General features: G+C 47.3%; 1 protein-coding gene across 1 annotated transcript in view; it reads left to right on the top strand.

The window, feature by feature from the left end:
* LOC135056774 (M-phase inducer phosphatase 3-like) overlaps positions 1 to 22,042 on the top strand; it is a 93,430-nt gene that overhangs the window by 38,751 nt on the left and 32,637 nt on the right. The window contains exons 3-7 of the mRNA XM_063962346.1: positions 9,508 to 9,547; positions 12,925 to 12,958; positions 13,532 to 13,600; positions 14,511 to 14,669; positions 15,326 to 15,397. Of these exons, the coding sequence (XP_063818416.1) occupies positions 9,508 to 9,547; positions 12,925 to 12,958; positions 13,532 to 13,600; positions 14,511 to 14,669; positions 15,326 to 15,397 (374 nt within the window). The remainder of the gene's footprint in view (positions 1 to 9,507; positions 9,548 to 12,924; positions 12,959 to 13,531; positions 13,601 to 14,510; positions 14,670 to 15,325; positions 15,398 to 22,042) is intronic.

Genomic DNA, 22,042 nt, shown 5'->3' with positions numbered 1-22,042 from the left:
GTCTGCTCGGCTGTTACCAAGGGATACTGGGTCTTGGCTATATGTATGTGCTTTACATTTGATAACAGCCACTCTATCGGGTTCCTGTATCGCTGTTAGAAGCCTTTTTATGTGAGCTGCATGTGCTATCGGTGTACCAGCTGCCGTCATGAAATTTCTGAGACGCCATAGCGCTCCGAAATCATGTACTACCCCGAACGCGTATCTAGAATCGGTGTAGATATTGGCAGACTTACCCTTAGCCAATTCACATGCTCTGGTTAGGGCGACCAGTTCAGCAACCTGGGCTGAGTGAGGTGGGCCTAGCGGTTCCGCTTCTATGGTGTCTTGGTCATCTACGACTGCGTATCCAGTACACAAGTCTCCCGAGTCTGACTGTCTGTGACAACTACCGTCCGTGTAGAACGTGAGTTCTGCATCTTCCAGTGGATTGTCACTGATGTCAGGCCTTGCGGTAAAATTTTGGGTCAAATATTCCATACAATCATGTGTATCTTCCTTTGCATTAAATCCTCCTTCCCCATCACTCTCACCTTCCACCCTTTGTGTCTGACCAGGCACACCAGGGAGAAATGTTGCAGGGTTTAATGCACTGCATCTTCTTATGGTGATGTTTACGGGGGCCATTAATGCCAATTCCCATCTTGTAAACCTTGCTGATGAGACGTGTCTGGTTTGGGCAGAATTCAATAAGGCAGATACCGCATGCGGTGTATGGATTGTGAGGTTGTGGGCTAGCACGACATCTTCGCTTTTTGTCACTAGCAATGCTATCGCCGCAACGCTACGCAAGCATGTGGGGAGGGATCGCGCTACCGTGTCTAGCTGGGCGCTGTAGTATGCGACTGGCCTGCTGGCGTCACCGTGTTTTTGGGTTAGTACACCTGCTGCGCACCCAGCACTTTCTGTTCCGTATAGTTCAAAGGGTTTCCCATAGTCTGGCATACCTAATGCTGGTGCCTGCGTTAGGCACTGTTTGAGTCTCTCAAATGCTGTTTCGGATTCGTCTGTATGCGAAATCCGATCAGGTTTGTTTGAGGAGACCATTTCCTGCAAAGGTAGCGCCAATATGGAAAACCCTGGGATCCAATTACGGCAATACCCACACATTCCTAAAAACGTCCTGATCTGTTGCTGGGTTTGTGGCAGTGTCATGTCTCTAATGGCTTGGATTCTATCAGCGGTCAGGTGTCTCAGTCCTTGTGTTAGACAGTGTCCCAAATATTTTACCTTAGCTTGGCATAATTGCAACTTGTCTTTGGAAACCTTGTGACCTGTGTCTGAAAGATGAAACAGGAGCTGTTTCGTATCCTTCAGGGAAGCTTCCAATGAATCAGAACACAGTAGTAGATCATCCACGTACTGTATCAACACTGATCCACTCTCCGGTTGGAAAGACTGTAAACAATCATGCAAAGCCTGAGAAAATATACTTGGACTGTCTATGAAACCTTGGGGTAACCGAGTCCACGTGTATTGGACTCCTCTGTATGTGAATGCAAACAAATATTGGCTGTCAGGGTGCAGAGGTACCGAAAAGAAAGCGGAGCAGAGGTCAATAACAGTGAAAAATTTGGCAGTGGGAGGAATTTGCATTAGGATGACAGCTGGATTAGGCACTACGGGGAACTGACTCTCAACTATTTTGTTAATCCCCCTTAGATCCTGCACTAGCCTGTAACCCCTCCCCCCACTCTTTTTAACAGGGAAGATGGGACTATTTGCGGTGCTGGACGTTCTTACTAGAATGCCCTGTTGTAGCAAGCGCTCTATTACGGGAAAAACTCCTAGCTCCACCTCTGGCTTCAGAGGATACTGTGGGATTTTTGGAGCTATCCTACCATCTTTTACTTGCACAACTACTGGAGCTACGTTTGCCATTAATCCAGTGTCCTGTCCATCTTTTGTCCAAAGCGACTCTGGTATCTGAGATGTCATCTCTTCTACTTGGGATGGATTCCTATTTGTCATAATGGAATGTGACATTAATTTTGATGGGGAGTCTAGCATGTCTCGTACTTCCTGAGCGTGATTCTCAGGAATGTCCAAGAATACACCTTCAGGAGTACAATAAATGACGCAACCCATTTTACATAGTAAGTCTCTTCCCAGGAGATTAGTTGGTGCAGATGCAGCCAGCAAAAAGGAATGCTTGGTATGCAAAGGCCCTATTGTAATCTCGGCTGGTTTGCTAACAGGGTAGTGCTGGACTACTCCTGTTACTCCCATGGCTGGAATTGTCCTACCAGTGGTTCTCATGCCCACTGTCGAATTTATCACTGACTTGGCCGCCCCTGTGTCTACAAGAAAGTTTAAAGTTTTACCAGCCACATTGATTGCAATCTCTGGTTCGCTTCCAAGACTGGCAATCAACTTAACTGGCTGCAGATTACAGGTATGGCCATACCCCTATTGGGTATGCTGACCTCCCTGAATCCCATTGGCAGCAACTACTTGTGGGGGAGTTAGCTGGGAACTACCAGAGGCATGCCAATCTCTGTTCGGGGGATATCTTTTTGTTTCCCCTGTATGTGGCTCAAAACTCCGCCTCTGTGGACCCTGCTCCCAATGTCGTGTGTTGTGTTGTTGTCTAGGGGGTTGAAAAGATCTTTGTACATTCTTTGTTCTACATTCTCGTGCAAAGTGTCCCGGTCTGTTACAAGAAAAACATGTTATTACACTTGCCTTACCCACAGGATTCGGTGGTACATACGCAGGCTGCCTTGTGGTCAGCGCCTGTATACTTACGGACATCAACTTATCACTTTGCGACTCTCTGTGCCTAGTGATGTTTCTGTCGTGATCAATAGCAGCCTCTCTCAAGCCGGACACTGACAGACCTCGCCAGCATGGTTGCGTGGTCTGAACCCTAGTCTTTAATGTTTCCTTTAAACCATCCATCAGTACAGATACTGCTACTTCCCGATGGTTTGGGTTGGTCTTTATGTCTTCTATACCCGTGTACTTTGCCATTTCTAATAGTGCCCGGTGAAAATATTCTATTGCCGTTTCGGACTCCTTTTGCTTAATGGAAAATATTTTATTCCATTTAACAACGGCTGGGAAATACTCTTTTAGCTGTAAATTTATCCTTTTTACATTATCCTTGTTGTACACGTCTGTAAGCGGTACATCTTTATCCAATGCACAATCAGCTAAAAATTGAGTTGCGTCAACATTGGAAGGTAAACAAGCTCTTAGCAGTATCTGCCAATCCTTGTTGTTGGGTTCTACAGTGTTACCTAGATCCCTGATGTATTTTTGGCTAGCAACTAAATCCTTCCTGGGGTCAGGAAATTCGGACACTATTGTTCTTAATTCCATTCGGGAAAATGGAGTGTACATGGCAATGTTCCTTATGGGAGTGGCTCCAGACACATCTGTTTTTCCATTGGGAACTGCTATTACCCTTACAGGAGCAATTCTAACAGCCTCTTCCTGTGTAGATTCTACTGCTTGTTGTGGTACAATTGTTTCAGTGTAGTGCATGGTGCCGTACTTACCCGTTGACACGACCTCACCTATCCCTCCGCTAGGGGCTTTCACTAACCTCGTGGGTGTCGCTGTGCCTACTGTGGTCTCTGCTATGGTGGCTGCAAGAGAGAGAGCTGAAATTGTTGCTGAATCGTCTTCTTGATCACACTCCTGAGGAAGGTTCAAAACAGGGTACATCTTGCACGGGTTAATACTTGCATGAGTTATTTGGTTAACGTCATTAACATTTACAGGGTTACTAAGAGTTTGTGTTTTACAACCCAGTGCGTTTCTCTCCGCAATCAACCTCTCTCCTGCAATGTATGGTGGAGGAGGAGCTGTGGCAATCAACTTCCTGACTGCCCCAGATCCTGCCGCCAGAGCCAAACCTCTCTGTATCTCACCTTCCTGGTGCCATAACTGTAAACAATCATGATGTTGAATTCGTCTCTTTGTTGATTTTACGAGACATATCCTCCTCCTTAAATTTTGTAACACTTCTGGACTGAAGCTACCTATTCTTGGGAATTTGTCCCTGTCTTGTACAGTCATTCTCTCCCATTCATCACATAAAACCTCTGTGTGACTACCGTATTTTTCACACATTACATATCGTGCCGACCCAACTGGTCGGTTCTCTGAATCAACCCGAACCGAGGTTGATCGCCCCCTACCTGAACAAATGGCCCCCATAATCTGCAGGCGTTGCTTATTCCTCCTTGGATCTTTATCTCAAGGTTTTCAGCGAACCCTTACAAACAAACCAAGATGTCCTTGGGCAGGCCGGCGGTGGTGGTTTATCAAGTACCCCACTTACTTCTCGCCCACGTTGGCCAGTACTGCAATCACTGTAACCAGAGCTGCTGTACCCAACCTAGGGCCCCTGTGAACCTTTATTTACTGGGGCGCGTTCCCCAGCAAGTATCGGTTGTTGGATAGTTCCTGAGTGACCAGCGAACTTCCCTTCCAAAAATAAAAAATTACACAAATCACGTCAGAATGTACAAATAGCGTTTGTGACCACTTTACTCTAATGGTATTAGGTCAGATTACTAACTACTGCACACAATTACGTGCGGTCCAATCGTTCAGTACACGAGCACTACTTGTCATGTACTGAAAGATCAATGGAATCGATGTTTCCGGCCGTGATTCCTTCAGCAAGAGCTTGTATGGCCTATATGGGTTCTGCACCAACACCCCAGGCGTTGTGCCACTGGACTTTTATAGCGGACCTCTTTGTCTATTTTACCTGTTACCTTATGACCTCCTGGTCTGTTACCTTATGACCTCCTGGTCTTGTTACCTTATGACCTCCTGGTCTTGTTACCTTATGGTCCGCTATACTCTAATGCTCAAATATTATTTAACCAGGGATGCCTCCCTAGCCACCGTATATGTCACTTACACGTATGTCCCTTGACGAGTACCCGGCTTTCCTTTTGGTTCCACCTTAAAGTTATATAAACTTTTGTATACAAAACACACTCACTCAACACATGTACACTTTTGTTTCTATATCTATTTCTGCGCAGAAATTGTCTTTAGGCCAAAAGTGTTACCAATTAGGAGCAGGATCTGTTAAACTAAATTTCAGATTTTTCCAAAAATAGATTTGCGTTATTTACCGCGTCGCGTTATCTACCGCTGTGCGTTAATTATCGCCTTTGCGTTACTTCACTTTATCACAGCTTGAGCTACGTGGGCGTAACCGGACGCTACGTTGCGTAATGAACGCTGCGTGCGTCTGCCGTTTGGATTGCGTACGCAAGTCTTTTGTTAGGGACACGTGTACGCAAAACAAAGATCCACCGTAACACAATTTCTACCTTTATCAATGTAGATGATCCCTGATCATCTACCGCACACCACACTGACTGCCTTGTATCTCAGACAAACCGTGTGTTTGTTCTATACTTTAACTATCACCTCTACTATGAAATAACAGCAAATCTCTTTTTAGCACTTTCTATCAACTATAAAATTTGGCAAACAGGAATAGTGATATACGAAAATGAAACAGAAAATGCAGATATATGTATGCGTGCGTGTATACGCAAGACAGAAGAGAAATAAACAGTTTTAAAAGACACAAGCGTTTTGTTCTTACTTCCGGTTCCCGGATTCCTTCAGCACTCTTTATCTAAGCGAAGCAGACGCTTATCCCGTCAGCACTGGGAGACAACCTCCCACCCTTTGCTGGGGGATAATGTCTGCTAATCTACCTAGTGCAGATATGAGAAGGATAGGACGAGTCCCCAATTGACAATGCTAAATTCCTTTGTCGTATAAACAACCCTTTATGAAGCTAAGAACACTGTACGCTGTTTACTTAAGAAGTACCGTAATGGTACGCTAGTTGCGTAACGATCGCTCAGCCGTAGGCGAGACGCTCAAGCGTCACGTTCGCTCACGGCCCAGGGATCACAGGACACGTTATTGGCTATGACTAGAGTAATGATTCGCTATGGCGTAGCTTACGCTCGAGACCACGAGGAGGTCACCAGCGATGCAGACGCTCACAACACTATACCTTAATGTTTAAACCTTATACCAAAGAAATACAAAGAATACCTTAATGTGAGTACAGGGTGTAAGTGCAACCTTGTGTAACCTGACTAACTACAAAGCTGCTTGAGCGTCACCGACGCTCAAGTGAACACTTAACACTATAGAAAACACACAGATACTGGTTTAGGTTCCAAAGCCTATCAACTGTATTATATCTAATATACTTGTAAAAGGGGATAACAGTACAAATGATACACTACAATATAACAGAGACTTCCTAACCACAGAACTAAAATACAAAAAGACAATACTACTCTGACCTAAATGAAATACGATACAATACTATAATACTATGGGAGATATAAGAGACAAGAGGAGAGAGAGAGAGAGAGAGAGATAGAGAGAAATTGGCTCACAGAAAGACAATGATTACGGAGAGAAACTTACGCACAAGGGGAAACGATCGCATGCGCCTGGACATCCAGCACCCGATTTTCAGCAATGAGAACCGTTGAAGAGTGAGAGCTGGATGTGGTCGGCCTGCCTATTTATGCCCCACACACAATGCAATCTCCTGGTCCTACAATCCCATTGTCCATTGGCCGAAGGAATTCGGCCCTGCATCATAACAAAAGGTCATAGGGTGATTCATACAGGTGGGCTGTGACGATTTCCAACAGCTCAGGTGGGTGGGAAACTGGGTTTCCCGCCGCATACCTGAGTATGTGTAAATAATAGAAATGGACATAAACTTCTTATGTCCATAACTATTCGCACGAGCGATTAATACGCTCCAAACCAACACCGGAATATTGCTAATTAAATACTCTTCCGATGGGTACCAAACACTGCTGTATGATTCCTGTTAGACCCTTCGTACGATATAAAGAGGGATTCCTCAGCTCTGGGACATTGTATTTTAACCAAACTTTCAGAATCTATCAAAGGGACCATGATCTATAAACTACATTAATTGTGAACATTTGTAACGAATGAGTCGCACGCTACGACTACATAAACTCTACCGTAAATACGCATACCGCGCCTGCGAGTGCACGCTATTGCGGGTATGCGCCTCCACGGGAGAGCGTACGCACGCGCAGCGCGGACCAGTGTGCGGTGCAAATATGGCAACGTGCATTGAGACATTTTTCTGACTTTGACAGGTCATTAGAATGGTATCCCTATCTAAGGTGTCAATCTCCGTAGATAAGGAGTCTGCCCATGCCACGACAGCACTACAAACCCAGGCCGACGCCATGGCCGGTCTAACGATAGTTCCTGAATGTGTGTAAATGTGCTTCATGGTAATTTCCTGCTTGCGATCAGCAGGATCCTTGAGGGAAGCAGTATCCGGAGAAGGCAGTGCCACCTTCTTGGATAAGCGTGTCAGTGCCTTGTCTACTTTAGGCGAAGATTCCCATCGTATCCTATCCTTCTGTGGAAAAGGATACGCCATAAGAATCCTTTTGGGAACATGTAGTCTCCTATCCGGAGACTCCCAAGCCTTTTCGCACAATTCGCTTAGCTCAAATGAGGACGGAAACGTGACCTCAGGCTTTTTCCCTTTATACATGTGAACCCTCGTGTCAGGGACAGGGGGTTCCTCAGTGATATGCAAAACCTCTTTTATGGCAATAATCATGTATCGAATACCCTTTGCCACTTTCGGCTGTAATTTTGCATCCTCATAGTCGACACTAGAGTCAGTATCTGTGTCGGTATCTGTGTCAGCGACCTGGGATATGGGGCGCTTTTGAGACCCTGAAGGTCCTGGCGCCACAAGGACAGGCACGGTCTGGCTACCTGACTGATCCCTAGTCTCAGCCTTGTCTAACCTTTTATGCAGGAGATTCACATTTGCATTTAAGACATTCAGCATATCCACCCAGTCCGGTGTCGGCGTTGCCGACGGCGACCTGACATTCAAACACTCCCCCTCCACGTTAAGCGAGCCTTCCTCGTCAAACATGTCGACACACACGTATCGACACACTTCATACACACAGGGAAACTCTTTTCTGAAGACAGTATCCCCTTTAAGGCCCTTTGGAGAGACAGAGAGAGAGTATGCCAGCACACACCCCAGTGCAATGACCCTGGAGACCAACACAAAATGTTTTTCCCCAGCAGCACTGTATAATATCTTATCCGCCAATTATGTGCCCCCCCCCCCTCTCTTTTAAACACCCCTTCACCGTGTGTAAGCAGGGGAGAGTCCGGGGAGCTTCCTCTCAGCGTTCTGTGGAGAGAAAAATGGCGCTGGTGAGTGCTGAGGGAGAATCCCCACCCCCTCGGCGGCGGGCTTCGGTCCCGCTCAAATTTGTGTAAAAATGGCGGGGGCTCTTTTATATACATGTACAGTGCCCAGCTGTGCATGTATATATCTTTTTGCCATGTTTTGAGGTGTTATTATTGCTGCCCAGGGCGCGCCCCCTGCGCCCTGCACCCATACAGTGACCGGAGTGTGTGAGGTGTGTGGAGCAATGACGCACAGCTGCGGTGCTGTGCGTTACCTCAGTGAAGCCGCTGAAGGCTTCTGCCGCCTGAGACTTCTTCTTGCTTCTGTTCTTCTGGCTCTGTGAGGAGAACGGCGGCGTGGCTCCGGGGGTGGACGCCCAGGATGAACCTGTGTTCACCCCCTCTGGAGCTAATGGTGTCCAGTAGTCGAGGAAGCAGATCCTATCATTTAAGTAGTCTCCCCAGTCCCTCGATGCAGGGAGCCTGTTGCCAGCAGTGCTCCCTGTAAAAATAGAAAAATCCAAACAAAAATGCTTTCTAATGCAAAGAACTCAGGAGAGCTCACTGCAGTGCACCCATCTTCCTCTGGGCACAGTGTAAAAACTGAGGTCTGGAGGAGGGACATAGAGGGAGGAGCCAGTGCACACCCAGAATCCAAAGCTTTCTTAAAGTGCCCTATCTCCTGCGGAGCACGTCTATTCCCCATGGTCCTTACGGAGTCCCCAGCATCCTCTAGGACGTTAGAGAAAAAGGCATTACTTGGCGGTATGGAGGTTTTGTATTGCACACAAAAAGGATTGAGTTAAATCTCGGGTCTGCATCAAACACCAATTATACTCAGTCAGGGGCGTTTTAGAGGAAGGGCCCTTGTCCAGACGCCAGGTGGGCCCTCTCCTCTTCACAGCACAGTGCCATAGTCTACTGCGCATGTGCAGGTCTCTAGAAACATGGCGCCCGCCATGTTCCGGAGACTAATCACTACTGTGCATGCACAGTGGCCATTTTGCCGGTGATTTTTTACTGCAGCTCCAACGCTGGACTCCGGAAAGTTAAGTAATAAGACAATGGGCCTGATTCTGAGGTGGAAGCTCATAAAACATCTACTGGGCATGCATCCCTATAGTTACCACCGCCGGGGGGCGCATATCGAAATTGCAAGCAAATATTATGCTCTATGTTTTACATAATCATCCTGTCATTACTGTGGAGGTTATAGTATGTTGACTGTTAATTTACTAATGCTACTTGAGTGATCTATCTATCTTTATTTTATTATTTTAGTATACCCTAGTGAGTCGACCCCACCGAGACTTAATACAAGGTAAGAGCGCCACCTGCTGGTTGTTAAATGACCTATAAGCTTCACTATTTTTTTTTACTCAAACTGAGGCTGATTCTGAGTCACACGCCGGAGGGACACTTTCCGTCTGGCCGCAGGTGTCTGCACACTACATTATGGAAATGCGAGAACCTGTCTTTGTATAGAATAAATCTGTGCATCTACATGTGAAAGCCTATCCCGTCCACTGTTACATCCCGTACCGCAACCATGCTCATCAGTACATATCTGGACTTACACCAGCTCCAGGCAGGGTGCAAAAGATCTGCGCGCTGCAAAAGAGTACAGAGGTCAGCCGACACTCCCACCAGACAGAAGAGTGCCGGGACACACTAACACCATTAATTCTATATTTATTTTTATTTTTTAAAAGAGAAGAGCAGTGTTAGTAATCAGTCATTCTAGTCACTATCTAAATAACCTCTGTAGTTAAATTCTTAATTAAAAGATGGGGCATTAGCCTCGTTAGTGCACCCTAAATATGAGACCGATTCAAAGCGCTCGGCCTGATTGAGGGATGGACCCAGGTGCATTCGCAAGCGAGTGTTCACATGCAGCGGATCTGCAAAAATAGGCTAATGGCACTGCCGCAGGGATTTATACGGAGACATCCACTGACTGCCACCTGCAGACAAAGATGCACCATTGGGCCGTGTGGCTGCTCAGAATGTCCGTTGCAAGTAAGCTACAGGAGCCTTTAAAACTGTGTAAGGATACACAGTCACAGGCTCAGACAGGTCCCCGAAATGCTCGCCACATGCCTGCTTATTTGTAGCCATTAACTCCCGCAAACGCTCACTACCGGTCACTCACATTGCAAATAAATCCTCATTGCGTCCGTCGTCGCTAATCAGTCGCCGGGCGTGAACAAAAATAATGATAAAAGCCAACATGAAAATGATGACATTGATTTTACCACTTACCAGGAAATGTCGGCCATCATTGCTCAGGTACAGTGACCTATACAGAGCGATGGAGCAGAAGATTAAAGGTGAGATAGGTAGTTTAATTTAAGGATATTGGTGACAACGTAAGGTTATAAGGGATAGTAGTAGAGCAAACATTTAGACATACAGAAATGTAATGTATGACTTTTGGTGCACACATTCAGCAAAGATCACACCCAATTTAACTCAGATCTTCCCACCAAAAGATGCATCTCTGCAGCTGACACCATCCCAGTCTACAAATTGCTTCAGCATAAAAAGAAAAAATTGCACTAATATAATACGTGCAAATGTCATATGCACTATGGGAAACATATGAACCAGAAAGTGGATGGAGACAGGACTACATATGACCGACCCATTGAAGGTGTAGACCCAACCTATTGAAGGCGTAGACTCTTATTTAGAAGTATTCGTTAACTACACTCTACTATGAAGTATATCTAACCAATGGTAAAGAGATGGGATAAGGATTATAGCTGTGAAACAGACCATTTCAGACTCTTTTGCATAATTAGTCCCTAAAAGGAACCCAAAAAATGATCAGTCAATCATTCAACACCTCTCTGTTAATATAGAATAAAAACCAGCAGGAGGTCAGTGTAGTTTCCCTGTTTCAAGTATAGAACAGGAAAATTAATATGTGCATAATGTTCTCCTCTGAACCAGGTGAATCTCTATAATGGGTGTAGGGCAGAACCGCCATCATGGGGGTGCTGCGGGCACAGCTGTCCTGGGCCCGCCTCTCTGACAGAGAGTAGAGGGCCCAGACCGCTCATGCCGCCCGACATCCTTCCCAGTCCCTGTCCGCCTGCTCTATTGAAAATATCCCTCTCAAGATGGCCACCACCTCAGAGGAGACAGTTATTAAAGATACCAGAGGAGGATCTAGCATCTTTAATAACTGTCTCCTCTGAGGCAGCGGACATTTTGGGAGGGACATTTTCAATAGTTTTTTTTACTTGAAGCGACAGAACCGTGGAACAGTCTGCTGCGGGTGCGGCGGCAGGGAGGGGGGGAGGAATCCCCTGACAACAAGCAGAACCCATGACAACAAGCAGAACCCATGACAACAAGCAGGGACTGCATATTATGGTGACAAGGACATTAATGTGGGGCATACTTGCCTACCTGACCCTCTCCATGAGGGAGAAAATGCTCTGTTCCTGGACTTTCTTATCAATTAACTAGCTCACCACAGGTGATGGCAATCATACATTACCAGGAAAGTCCAGGAACAGAGCATTTTCTCCCTCATGGAGAGGGTCAGGTAGGCAAGTATGATGTGGGGGCATAATGTGTTGTCAGGTAATTACTGTGTGGGGCATAATATGGTGATAGGGGCATAACTGGGGGCATAGGAATTGTATTTTATTTATTTTTTAAATATATATTTATTTTTATGTTATATATATATATATATATATATATATATATATATATATATACTTCCATTGTGGGGAGGGGGGACCTTCCTATTTTGTCAGTTTTGGGCCCCACAATTTCTGCCCTGGTGTAGGGCGTGCTGTGTGCACAGGGGGCCCACACTGCTCATACTAGACCAGTGGTTCCCAAACTGTATACCGAGGCACCATAATGTGCCCCAAGGCTCTTGCAGAGGTGCCTCAGGTTGGTTGGTCCAGGAACAAATCAAATTTTTTATGATCAAAGTTTATAGGCAAAACCAGTGCTAGTGGCTGCCAATCATAAAATATATAGGCAATCAGCACAACTGTACACCACACACATAACTGACCCTAAGGATGACAGGTAGGCACAATTTTATTTAATATTTTTTTCCAAATTCATCAATAAAAAACTTTTATACTAGGGGAGCCGTGAACAAAATACTGATACTCTAGGGCGCCGTGATTCAAGAAAGTTTGGGAACCACTGTCCTAGACCCATTGACTACACTTACCTTTCCGCCACCTCTATAGAAATCCCTGTGAAAATGGTGCCATTGCTATTTCCTCTGAGATCTGCCCACATGCAATACAGAAATCACCGGCAAAATGGCACCAGCGCCATTTTGTAGGAGATATGCACATGCACAGTAGACCTTGGCACAGTTGCATATGCATCAGCGTGAGCCTCCACAGAGACTGCACACGAGCCCCCTCCTCTACACTCTGAACTAGATACAAGATTGAGATGCAAATAACATGGCCAATACAAGGAGACATGTATCAAACCTTGGAGAGAGAGAAAGTGGAGAAAGGTAAAGTACCGACCAATCAGCTCCTAACTGTAATTTTTCAAACAAGCCAGTAAAATGACAGTTAGGAGCTGGTTGGTTGGTACTTTTTCTCTCTCTCCAAGTTTTGATTCATGTCCCCCTCAGAATGAGGTGTAAAAAACATGATAATACACAATGACGTACTTCTTGTTCTTGTTTTATTCATCTTACAGTGATTCCTCTTCTGAATCCAGCATCTACAAGCCGGTGAGTGCCCTTTGTCTGTAGCTTTTTATATTGATGCGTACATGTTTTATTGATTTATTAATGGTCATTTATATAGCGCACACATATTACGCAGTGTCTTACAGAGAATAAATAGTCATTCACATCAGTCACTACCACATGGACACACATACACAGTAGAACTAACCTCTGTCGGATGCCACTATGTACTAAGCCTTGGAGAGAGTTAAAGTACCAGCCAATTGACTCCTAACCGCCATGTAAGACGTGTTAGAAAAATGACAGGAGCTGATTGGCTGGTATTTTATCTGCACCCACTTTATCTCTCTCCAAGGTTAGTACATACACCCTTATATTTTCTGAGTGTGGGAGGAAAAACGCACAAACACAAGGAGAACATACAAACACTGAATATATTGTGCTTTGTCAGGAATTTAACTCATGACCTCAGTGCAGTGAGGCAGTAATGCTAACCACTACGCCACTCTGCTGTTATATACCTTATTCCGCATACAATCTATAGTCAGCATTTCTACTCATTAACAGTGGCATAAATAAGTCTTAACTAGGTTTTTTTTTTTTTTTTATATTTAGAAGAATCCAGGAAGAAAAGTAAATGTGAGAGACAATGAGGAGAATGAACGTCGCCCAGACACAAGAAAGGTACAAATGACCTTCTGCCAATACCCGGATCGGCCACTTTAGAAAGTCGCTCCCCTCATATGTGCATTTTATACATATGAATGTGAACTCACAGCGCAATCATTCTTCCTTTTCTTTTCTCTTTTGAAATAGTGCTATTGCACCAATGATCCACTGCCCTCCCCCTCCCCCCTTATCCATTTTCTCAAAACAAACCTCAGCTGGCAACGAGTGTGCCTTGCAGAGTGCAAAGTGCCTTCAACCATAAGAGCCCGAGGGTGCAGGTAACAGTGCCTCAGCAAAAAAAAAAAAAACAGATGGGCCCCTAGTCCCTGCGGGTACCCTAGGCTTCAGCGCAGTCAGCCTTGTGGATAATACGGCCCTGTACCTGACCTTTGATACTGAACAGGGCGGCATTGGCGCTAATAGGGGGTTATTCAGAGTTGTTAGCAAACCAAAAAAGTTAGCAATTGGGCAAAACCATGCTGCACTGCAGGTGGGGCAGATGTAACATGTGCAGAGAGAGTTAGATCTGGGTGGGGTGTGTTCAAACTGAAATCTAATTTGCAGTGTAAAAATAAAGCAGCCAGTATTTACCCCGCACAGAGACACTATATAACCCACCCAAATCTAACTCTCTCTGCACATGTTACATCTGCCCTCCCCTGCTGTGCAGCATGGTTTTGCCCAATTGCTAAATTTTTTGGTTTGTTAACCACTCTGAATAACCCCCATAGTGTATGGGGTGTACACACCCACCTAGTACTGACCACACCCACACAGCAAAGGCCACAGCCCCACCCCTTCTCACAACAGGCCCTCCACCATTTTCAGCCCCAGGAATATGTGGCCCTTAATCCAGCCCTGCATTAATGGATGTGTCACTGTAACTACACTACCTACCTCTGATATATATTCTTTTCCTCCCTAGAGAAACTCACGAATGAAGCTGTCAGACCTATTCCACAGCCCAGAGCTTGTTACAGAACAGAAAACCCAGAGAGCGCTGAAAGCTAAACACGGCCATGACAGACGGCGAAGCGGCAGCCGGACAGAAAATAAAGAGCGTTATGAGATCAGGAGGTTTACGGTAACACGTAGCTCACATTATCATTGTGGGTTACATTCCCTTAAGGGTCGCTCTGTAATAAATGATCACAGAAGGAGACTCCTGCACTCCATCCTGCAATCGCTGCGCCATAGTGACATACAATGTGGGGTAGAGCGGGAGAGAGAGAAAGTGTTGCCTTGGGCAACAGAAGAGGACAGAACGCGCCTAGATCTAGTCAATTAGATTAGTTTATCAGTGCATTATTAGAGGAAATCCTGAAAACATGGTCTGCTGGAGGTACTTGAGGTAAAAGAACCACTGAAGAACATTGGGATAGGCCATTTGAATGACTGCCTCTCACTTTGTCATCAGGGATGTAGAGCGCTGTGCCGGGTATTTTTAGGGGTGTGGCCTAACTGCAGGAGGCTTGCCACGCCCCTTAGAGGAAAGATGTAAAAATATATTTGCTGTAATGCTGCGCGCTGTACAGGGAGGGGATGCTGTGTGTCCTTCAGCCAGGCTGACAGGTAAAAAGGGGGCGGGGAGCGGACCTCCAACAAGCCAGGTAATTAGTACCTACCCTCTCCCCCTCTTGGTAGCTCTTCTTGTTGTAGCTGTTGCATCAATAGGATTCTGTAGCTGAGCATCGCCATGCATCCTGTAATGTTATCACCTCTTCTCACCGCTTGCTATAGATCAGTGACATCAGTCCAACTTTGAATGATGAAAACCATGAAGACGATGACCTCATTGGAGATTTTTCTAAAGTACGTGGGAAAAGAATTAGAAGGTTATTTCAGTGTAAACAGAATCCCCCAAAAAACAGTAACAGTGCTATTGCTGTTAAGGCTGTACCTAAAATAGCCGCTTTTCCATATAGTCGTGGCAGCCTGATGCCTGCTTACTAGTTAATGTAAATGAATTAATTATATTTTTGCAATGCACTAATCCACTTTTGTCTACTAAAAATCGGTGCGACTAAATGTGGAAGCCTATCCTGTCCACTGTTCTTACATCCCGCCCATTGATCTTACACCCTGTCCACTGATCTTACATCCCGCCCAATGATCTTACACCCTGTCCACTGTTCTTACATCCCGCCCACTGATTTTACACCCTATCCACTGTTCTTACATCCTGCTCAATGATCTTACACCCTGTGCCACTGTTCTTACATCCCGCCCACTGATCTTACACCCTGTCCACTGTTCTTACATCCCGCCCAATGATCTTACACCCTGTCCACTGTTCTTACATCCTGCTCAATGATCTTACACCCTGCCCACTGATCTTACACCCTGTGCAACTGTTCTTACACCATGCCCACTGTTCTTACATCCCGCCCACTGTTCTTACATCCCGCCCACTGTTCTTACATCCCGCCCACTGTTCTTACATCCCGCCCACTGTTCTTACACCCTGCCCACTGTTCTTACATCCTGCCCACTGTTCTTACATCCCGCCCACTGTTCTTACATCCTGCTCATTGCTCTTACATCCTGCCCACTGTTCTTACATCCCGCCCACTGATCTTACACCCTGTGCCACTGTTCTTACACCCTGCCCACTGTTCTTACATCCTGCCCACTGTTCTTACATCCCGCCCACTGTTCTTACATCCCGCTCATTGTTCTTACATCCTGCCCACTGTTCTTACATCCCGCCCACTGATCTTACACCCTGTGCCACTGTTCTTACACCATGCCCACTGTTCTTACATCTCGCCCACTGCTCTTACATCCCGCCCACTGCTCTTACATCCCGCCCACTGTTCTTACATCCCGTCCACTGTTCTTACATCCCGTCCACTGTTCTTACATCCCGTCCACTGTTCTTACATCCCACTCATTGTTCTTACATCCCACTCATTGTTCTTACATCCTGCTCACTGTTCTTACATCCCGCCCACTGTTCTTACATCCCGCCCACTGTTCTTACATCCTGCTCATTGCTCTTACATCCCGCTCATTGTTCTTACACCCTGCCCACTGTTCTTACATCCCGCCCACTGATCTTACATCCTGTGCCACTGTTCTTACATCCCGCCCACTGTTCTTATACCCTGCCCACTGTTCTTACATCCCGCCCACTGATCTTACACCCTGCCCACTGTTCTTACATCCCGCCCACTGATCTTACACCCTGTCCACTGATCTTACATCCCGCCCACTGATCTTACACCCTGTCCACTGATCTTACATCCCACCCACTGATCTTACACCCTGTCCACTGATCTTACATCCCGCTCATTGTTCTTACACCCTGCCCACTGTTCTTACATCCCGCCCACTGATCTTACACCCTGTCCACTGATCTTACATCCCGCCCACTGTTCTTACACCCTGCCCACTATTCTTATATCCCGCCCACTGATCTTACACCCTGCCTACTGTTCTTACACCCTGCCCACTGTTCTTACATCCCGCCCACTGATCTTACACCCTGTGCCACTGTTCTTACATCCCGCCCACTGATCTTACACCCTGTGCCACTGTTCTTACATCCCGCCCACTGATCTTACACCCTGTCCACTGTTCTTACATCCCACTCATTGTTCTTACAACCTGCCCACTGTTCTTACATCCCGCTCATTGTTCTTACACCCTGCCCACTGTTCTTACATCCCGCCCACTGATCTTACACCCTGTGCCACTGTTCTTACATCCCGCCCACTGTTCTTATACCCTGCCCACTGTTCTTACATCCCACTCATTGTGGGTCATTCCGAGAAATTTAGCACAGCTACGATCATTCACACTGAAATGCGGGGGGACGCCCAGCACAGGGATATCCCGCCCCGCATGTCAGTGCGCCCCCCCACCCCCACCGCAGAAGTGCAAAGGCATCGCACTGCGCGATGCCTTTGTACTTCAAGAGTAGCTCCCAACCAGCGCAGCTTTAGCGGGCTGGCCGGGAGCTACTCCTCGCTCCCTGGCCCGCAGCGGCTGCGTGTGACGTCACGCAGCGGCTGCGGCCAGCCTCCCGTTCGGTCCAGCAACGCCCATGTTGGCCGGGCCACGCCCACAAAATGGTGAGCAAACGCCGCAGTCCCGCCCAGCGACCGCCTCGGCCATCTGGCATGCACCGGCGCACTGCGGTGCCGGCGCATGCGCAGTTCTGACCCAATCACACCGCTGCGATAAACTGCAGCGTGCAATCGGGTCAGAACGACACTCCTTGATCTTACACCCTGTCCACTGTTCTTACATCCCACTCATTGTTTTTACACCCCGCCCACTGTTCTTGCACCCTGCCCACTGTTCTTACATCCCACTCATTGATCTTACATCCTGCCCATTGTTCTTACATCCCGCCCACTGTTCTTACATCCTGCCCACTGTTTTTACATCCCACTCATTGTTTTTTACCCCGCCCACTGTTCTTACACCCTGTCCACTGTTCTTACATCCCACTCATTGTTCTTATACCCCGCCCACTGTTCTTACACCCTGTCCACTGTTTTTACATCCCACTCATTGTTTTTACACCCTGTCCACTGTTCTTACATCCCACTCATTGTTTTTACACCCCACCCACTGTTCTTACACCTTGCCCACTGTTCTTATATCCCGCTCATTGGTGGTCATTCCGTGTTGATCGCTAACTGCATTTGTTCGCAGCGCAGCGATCAGGCTAAATAACGGCAGTTCTGCACATGCGTATGCGGCGCAATGCCTACACACGACGTAAGGGCACAACGAACGATGCAGTTCTGCACAGGGTCTAGCAATGCATTTCAGTCGCACTGGTTGCCGCAGAGTGATTGACATGAATTGGGAGTTTCTGGGTGGCAACTGATCGTTTTCAGGGAGTGTTCGGAAAAATGCAGGCGTGCCAGGGAAAACGCAAACGTGGCTGGGCGGGTGTGTGACGTCAAATCCGGAACTGAACAGTCTGAAGTGATCGCAAGTGCTGAGTAGGTTTTGAGCTACTCTGAAACTGCACAAAATTTTTTTGCAGGCGCTCTGCGATAAAAACGTTCACACTTCTGCTAAGCTAAAATACACTCCCAGTGGGAGGCGGCATAGCGTTTGCATGGCTGCTACAAACTGCTAGCGAGCGATTAACTCGGAATGACCCCCATTGTTCTTACACCACGCCCACTGTTCTTACATGCCGCCCACTGATCTTACACCCAGTCCACTTTTCTTACATAGTAACATAGTATCTGAGGTTGAAAAAAGACAATTGTCCATCGAGTTCAACCTATTTGTGGTCTCCTATGCATGATGATTTGACTAAAATTTCTGACTGATGCTGCTGTCAGCCGTTACATTTTATCCCTATTTATAGTAACTATAATGCATGACTATGCACCATACCCCTGGATATCCTTATCCATTAGGAATTTATCTAACCCATTCTTAAAGGAGTTGACAGATTCCGCCATTACAACTCCCTCGGGCAGGGAATTCCAAACATGTATTGTCCTTACCGTGAAAAAGCCTTTACGCCGTATTGTGCGGAATCTCCTCTCCTCTAACCTGAGCGAGTGTCCACGAGTCCTCTGTGTTGATCTAACCAAAAACAGGTCCCGCGCAAGCTCTGTGTATTGTCCCCTTATATATTTGTAGATGTTGATCATATCCCCTCTTAGTCTCCGCTTTTCCAATGTAAACATGCCTAGTCTTTCAAGCCTTTCCTTGTATTCCATAGTCTCCATGCCCTTAATTAGTTTGGTCGCCCCCCTCTGTACCTTTTCAAGCTCCAGGATATCCTTTTTGTAGTACGGTGCCCAGAATTGTACACAATAGTACGTCCCGCTCATTGTTCTTACACCCCGCCCACTGATTTTACACCCTGTCCACTGTTCTTACATCCTGCCCACTGATCTTACGCCCTGTCCACTGTTCTTACATCCCGCTCATTGTTCTTACAGCCCGTCCACTGTTCTTACAGCCCGTCCACTGTTCTTACAGCCCGCGCACTGTTCTTACACCCTGTGCCACTGTTCTTACATCCCGCCCACTGATCTTACACCCTGTGCCACTGTTCTTACACCCCACTCATTGTTCTTACATCCCGCCCACTGTTCTTAGATCCTGCTCACTGTTCTTACATCCCGCTCATTGTTCTTACACCCTGCCCACTGTTCTTACATCCCGCCCACTGATCTTACATCCCGCCCACTGATCTTACACCCTGTGCCACTGTTCTTACATCCCGCCCACTGATCTTACATCCCGCCCACTGATCTTACACCCTGTGCCACTGTTCTTACATCCTGCCCACTGATCTTACACCCTGTGCCACTGTTCTTACATCCCACTCATTGTTCTTACATCCCGCCCACTGATCTTACACCCTGTGCCACTGTTCTTACATCCCGCCCACTGATCTTACATCCCGCCCACTGATCTTACACCCTGTGCCACTGTTCTTACATCCCGCCCACTGATCTTACACCCTGTGCCACTGTTCTTACATCCCACTCATTGTTCTTACATCCTGCCCACTGTTCTTAGATCCTGCCCACTGTTCTTACATCCCGCCCACTGATCTTACACCCTGTGCCACTGTTCTTACATCCCGCCCACTGTTCTTATACCCTGCCCACTGTTCTTACATCCCACTCATTGTGGGTCATTCCGAGAAATTTAGCACAGCTACGATCATTCACACTGAAATGCGGGGGGACGCCCAGCACAGGGATATCCCGCCCCGCATGTCAGTGCGGCCCCCCCCCCCCACCGCAGAAGTGCAAAGGCATCGCACTGCGGCGATGCCTTTGTACTTCAAGAGTAGCTCCCAACCAGCGCAGCTTTAGCGGGCTGGCCGGGAGCTACTCCTCGCTCCCCGGCCCGCAGCGGATGCGTGTGACGTCACGCAGCGGCTGCGGCCCGCCTCCCGTTCGGTCCGGCCACGCCCATGTTGGCCGGGCCGCGCCCACAAAATGGTGAGCAAACGCCGCAGTCCTGCCCAGCGACCGCCTCGGCCGTCTGGCATGCACCGGCGCACTGCGGTGCCGGCGCATGCGCAGTTCTGACCCAATCACACCGCTGCGATAAACTGCAGCGTGCAATCGGGTCAGAATGACACTCCTTGATCTTACACCCTGTCCACTGTTCTTACATCCCACTCATTGTTTTTACACCCCGCCCACTGTTCTTGCACCCTGCCCACTGTTCTTACATCCCACTCATTGATCTTACACCCTGCCCACTGTTCTTACATCCCGCCCACTGTTCTTGCACCCTGCCCACTGTTCTTACATCCCACTCATTGATCTTACATCCTGCCCATTGTTCTTACATCCCGCCCACTGTTCTTACATCCTGCCCACTGTTTTTACATCCCACTCATTGTTTTTACCCCGCCCACTGTTCTTACATCCTGCCCATTGTCCTTACATCCCGCCCACTGTTCTTACATCCTGCCCACTGTTTTTACATCCCACTCATTGTTTTTTACCCCGCCCACTGTTCTTACACCCTGTCCACTGTTCTTACATCCCACTCATTGTTCTTATACCCTGCCCACTGTTCTTACACCCTGTCCACTGTTCTTACATCCCACTCATTGTTCTTATACCCTGCCCACTGTTCTTACACCCTGTCCACTGTTTTTACATCCCACTCATTGTTTTTATACCCCGCCCACTGTTCTTACACCCTGTCCACTGTTCTTACATCCCACTCATTGATCTTACATCCCGCCCACTGTTCTTACACCTTGCCCACTGTTCTTATATCCCGCTCATTGGTGGTCATTCCATGTTGATCGCTAACTGCATTTGTTCGCAGCGCAGCGATCAGGCTAAATAAAGGCAGTTCTGCGCATGCGTATGCGGCGCAATGCCTACACACGACGTACGGGCACAACGAACGATGCAGTTTTGCACAGGGTCTAGCAATGCATTTCAGTCGCACTGGTTGCCGCAGAGTGATTGACATGGATTGGGAGTTTCTGGGTGGCAACTGATCGTGTTCAGGGAGTGTTCGGAAAAATGCAGGCGTGCCAGGGAAAACGCAAACGTGGCTGGGCGGGTGTGTGACGTCAAATCCGGAACTGAACAGTCTGAAGTGATCGCAAGTGCTGAGTAGGTTTTGAGCTACTCTGAAACTGCACAAAAATTTTTTGCAGCCGCTCTGCGATAAAAACGTTCACACTTCTGCTAAGCTAAAATACACTCCCAGTGGGAGGCGGCATAGCGTTTGCACGGCTGCTACAAACTGCTAGCGAGCGATTAACTCGGAATGACCCCCATTGTTCTTACACAACGCCCACTGTTCTTACATGCCGCCCACTGATCTTACACCCAGTCCACTTTTCTTATGTCCCGCTCATTGTTCTTACACCCCGCCCACTGATTTTACACCCTGTCCACTGTTCTTACATCCTGCCCACTGATCTTACGCCCTGTCCACTGTTCTTACATCCCGCTCATTGTTCTTACAGCCCGTCCACTGTTC

This window comes from Pseudophryne corroboree, chromosome 3 (assembly GCF_028390025.1).
Source record: "Pseudophryne corroboree isolate aPseCor3 chromosome 3, aPseCor3.hap2, whole genome shotgun sequence".
Classification (NCBI taxonomy): domain Eukaryota; kingdom Metazoa; phylum Chordata; class Amphibia; order Anura; family Myobatrachidae; genus Pseudophryne; species Pseudophryne corroboree.
This window is presented reverse-complemented; position numbering and strand designations above follow the sequence as displayed.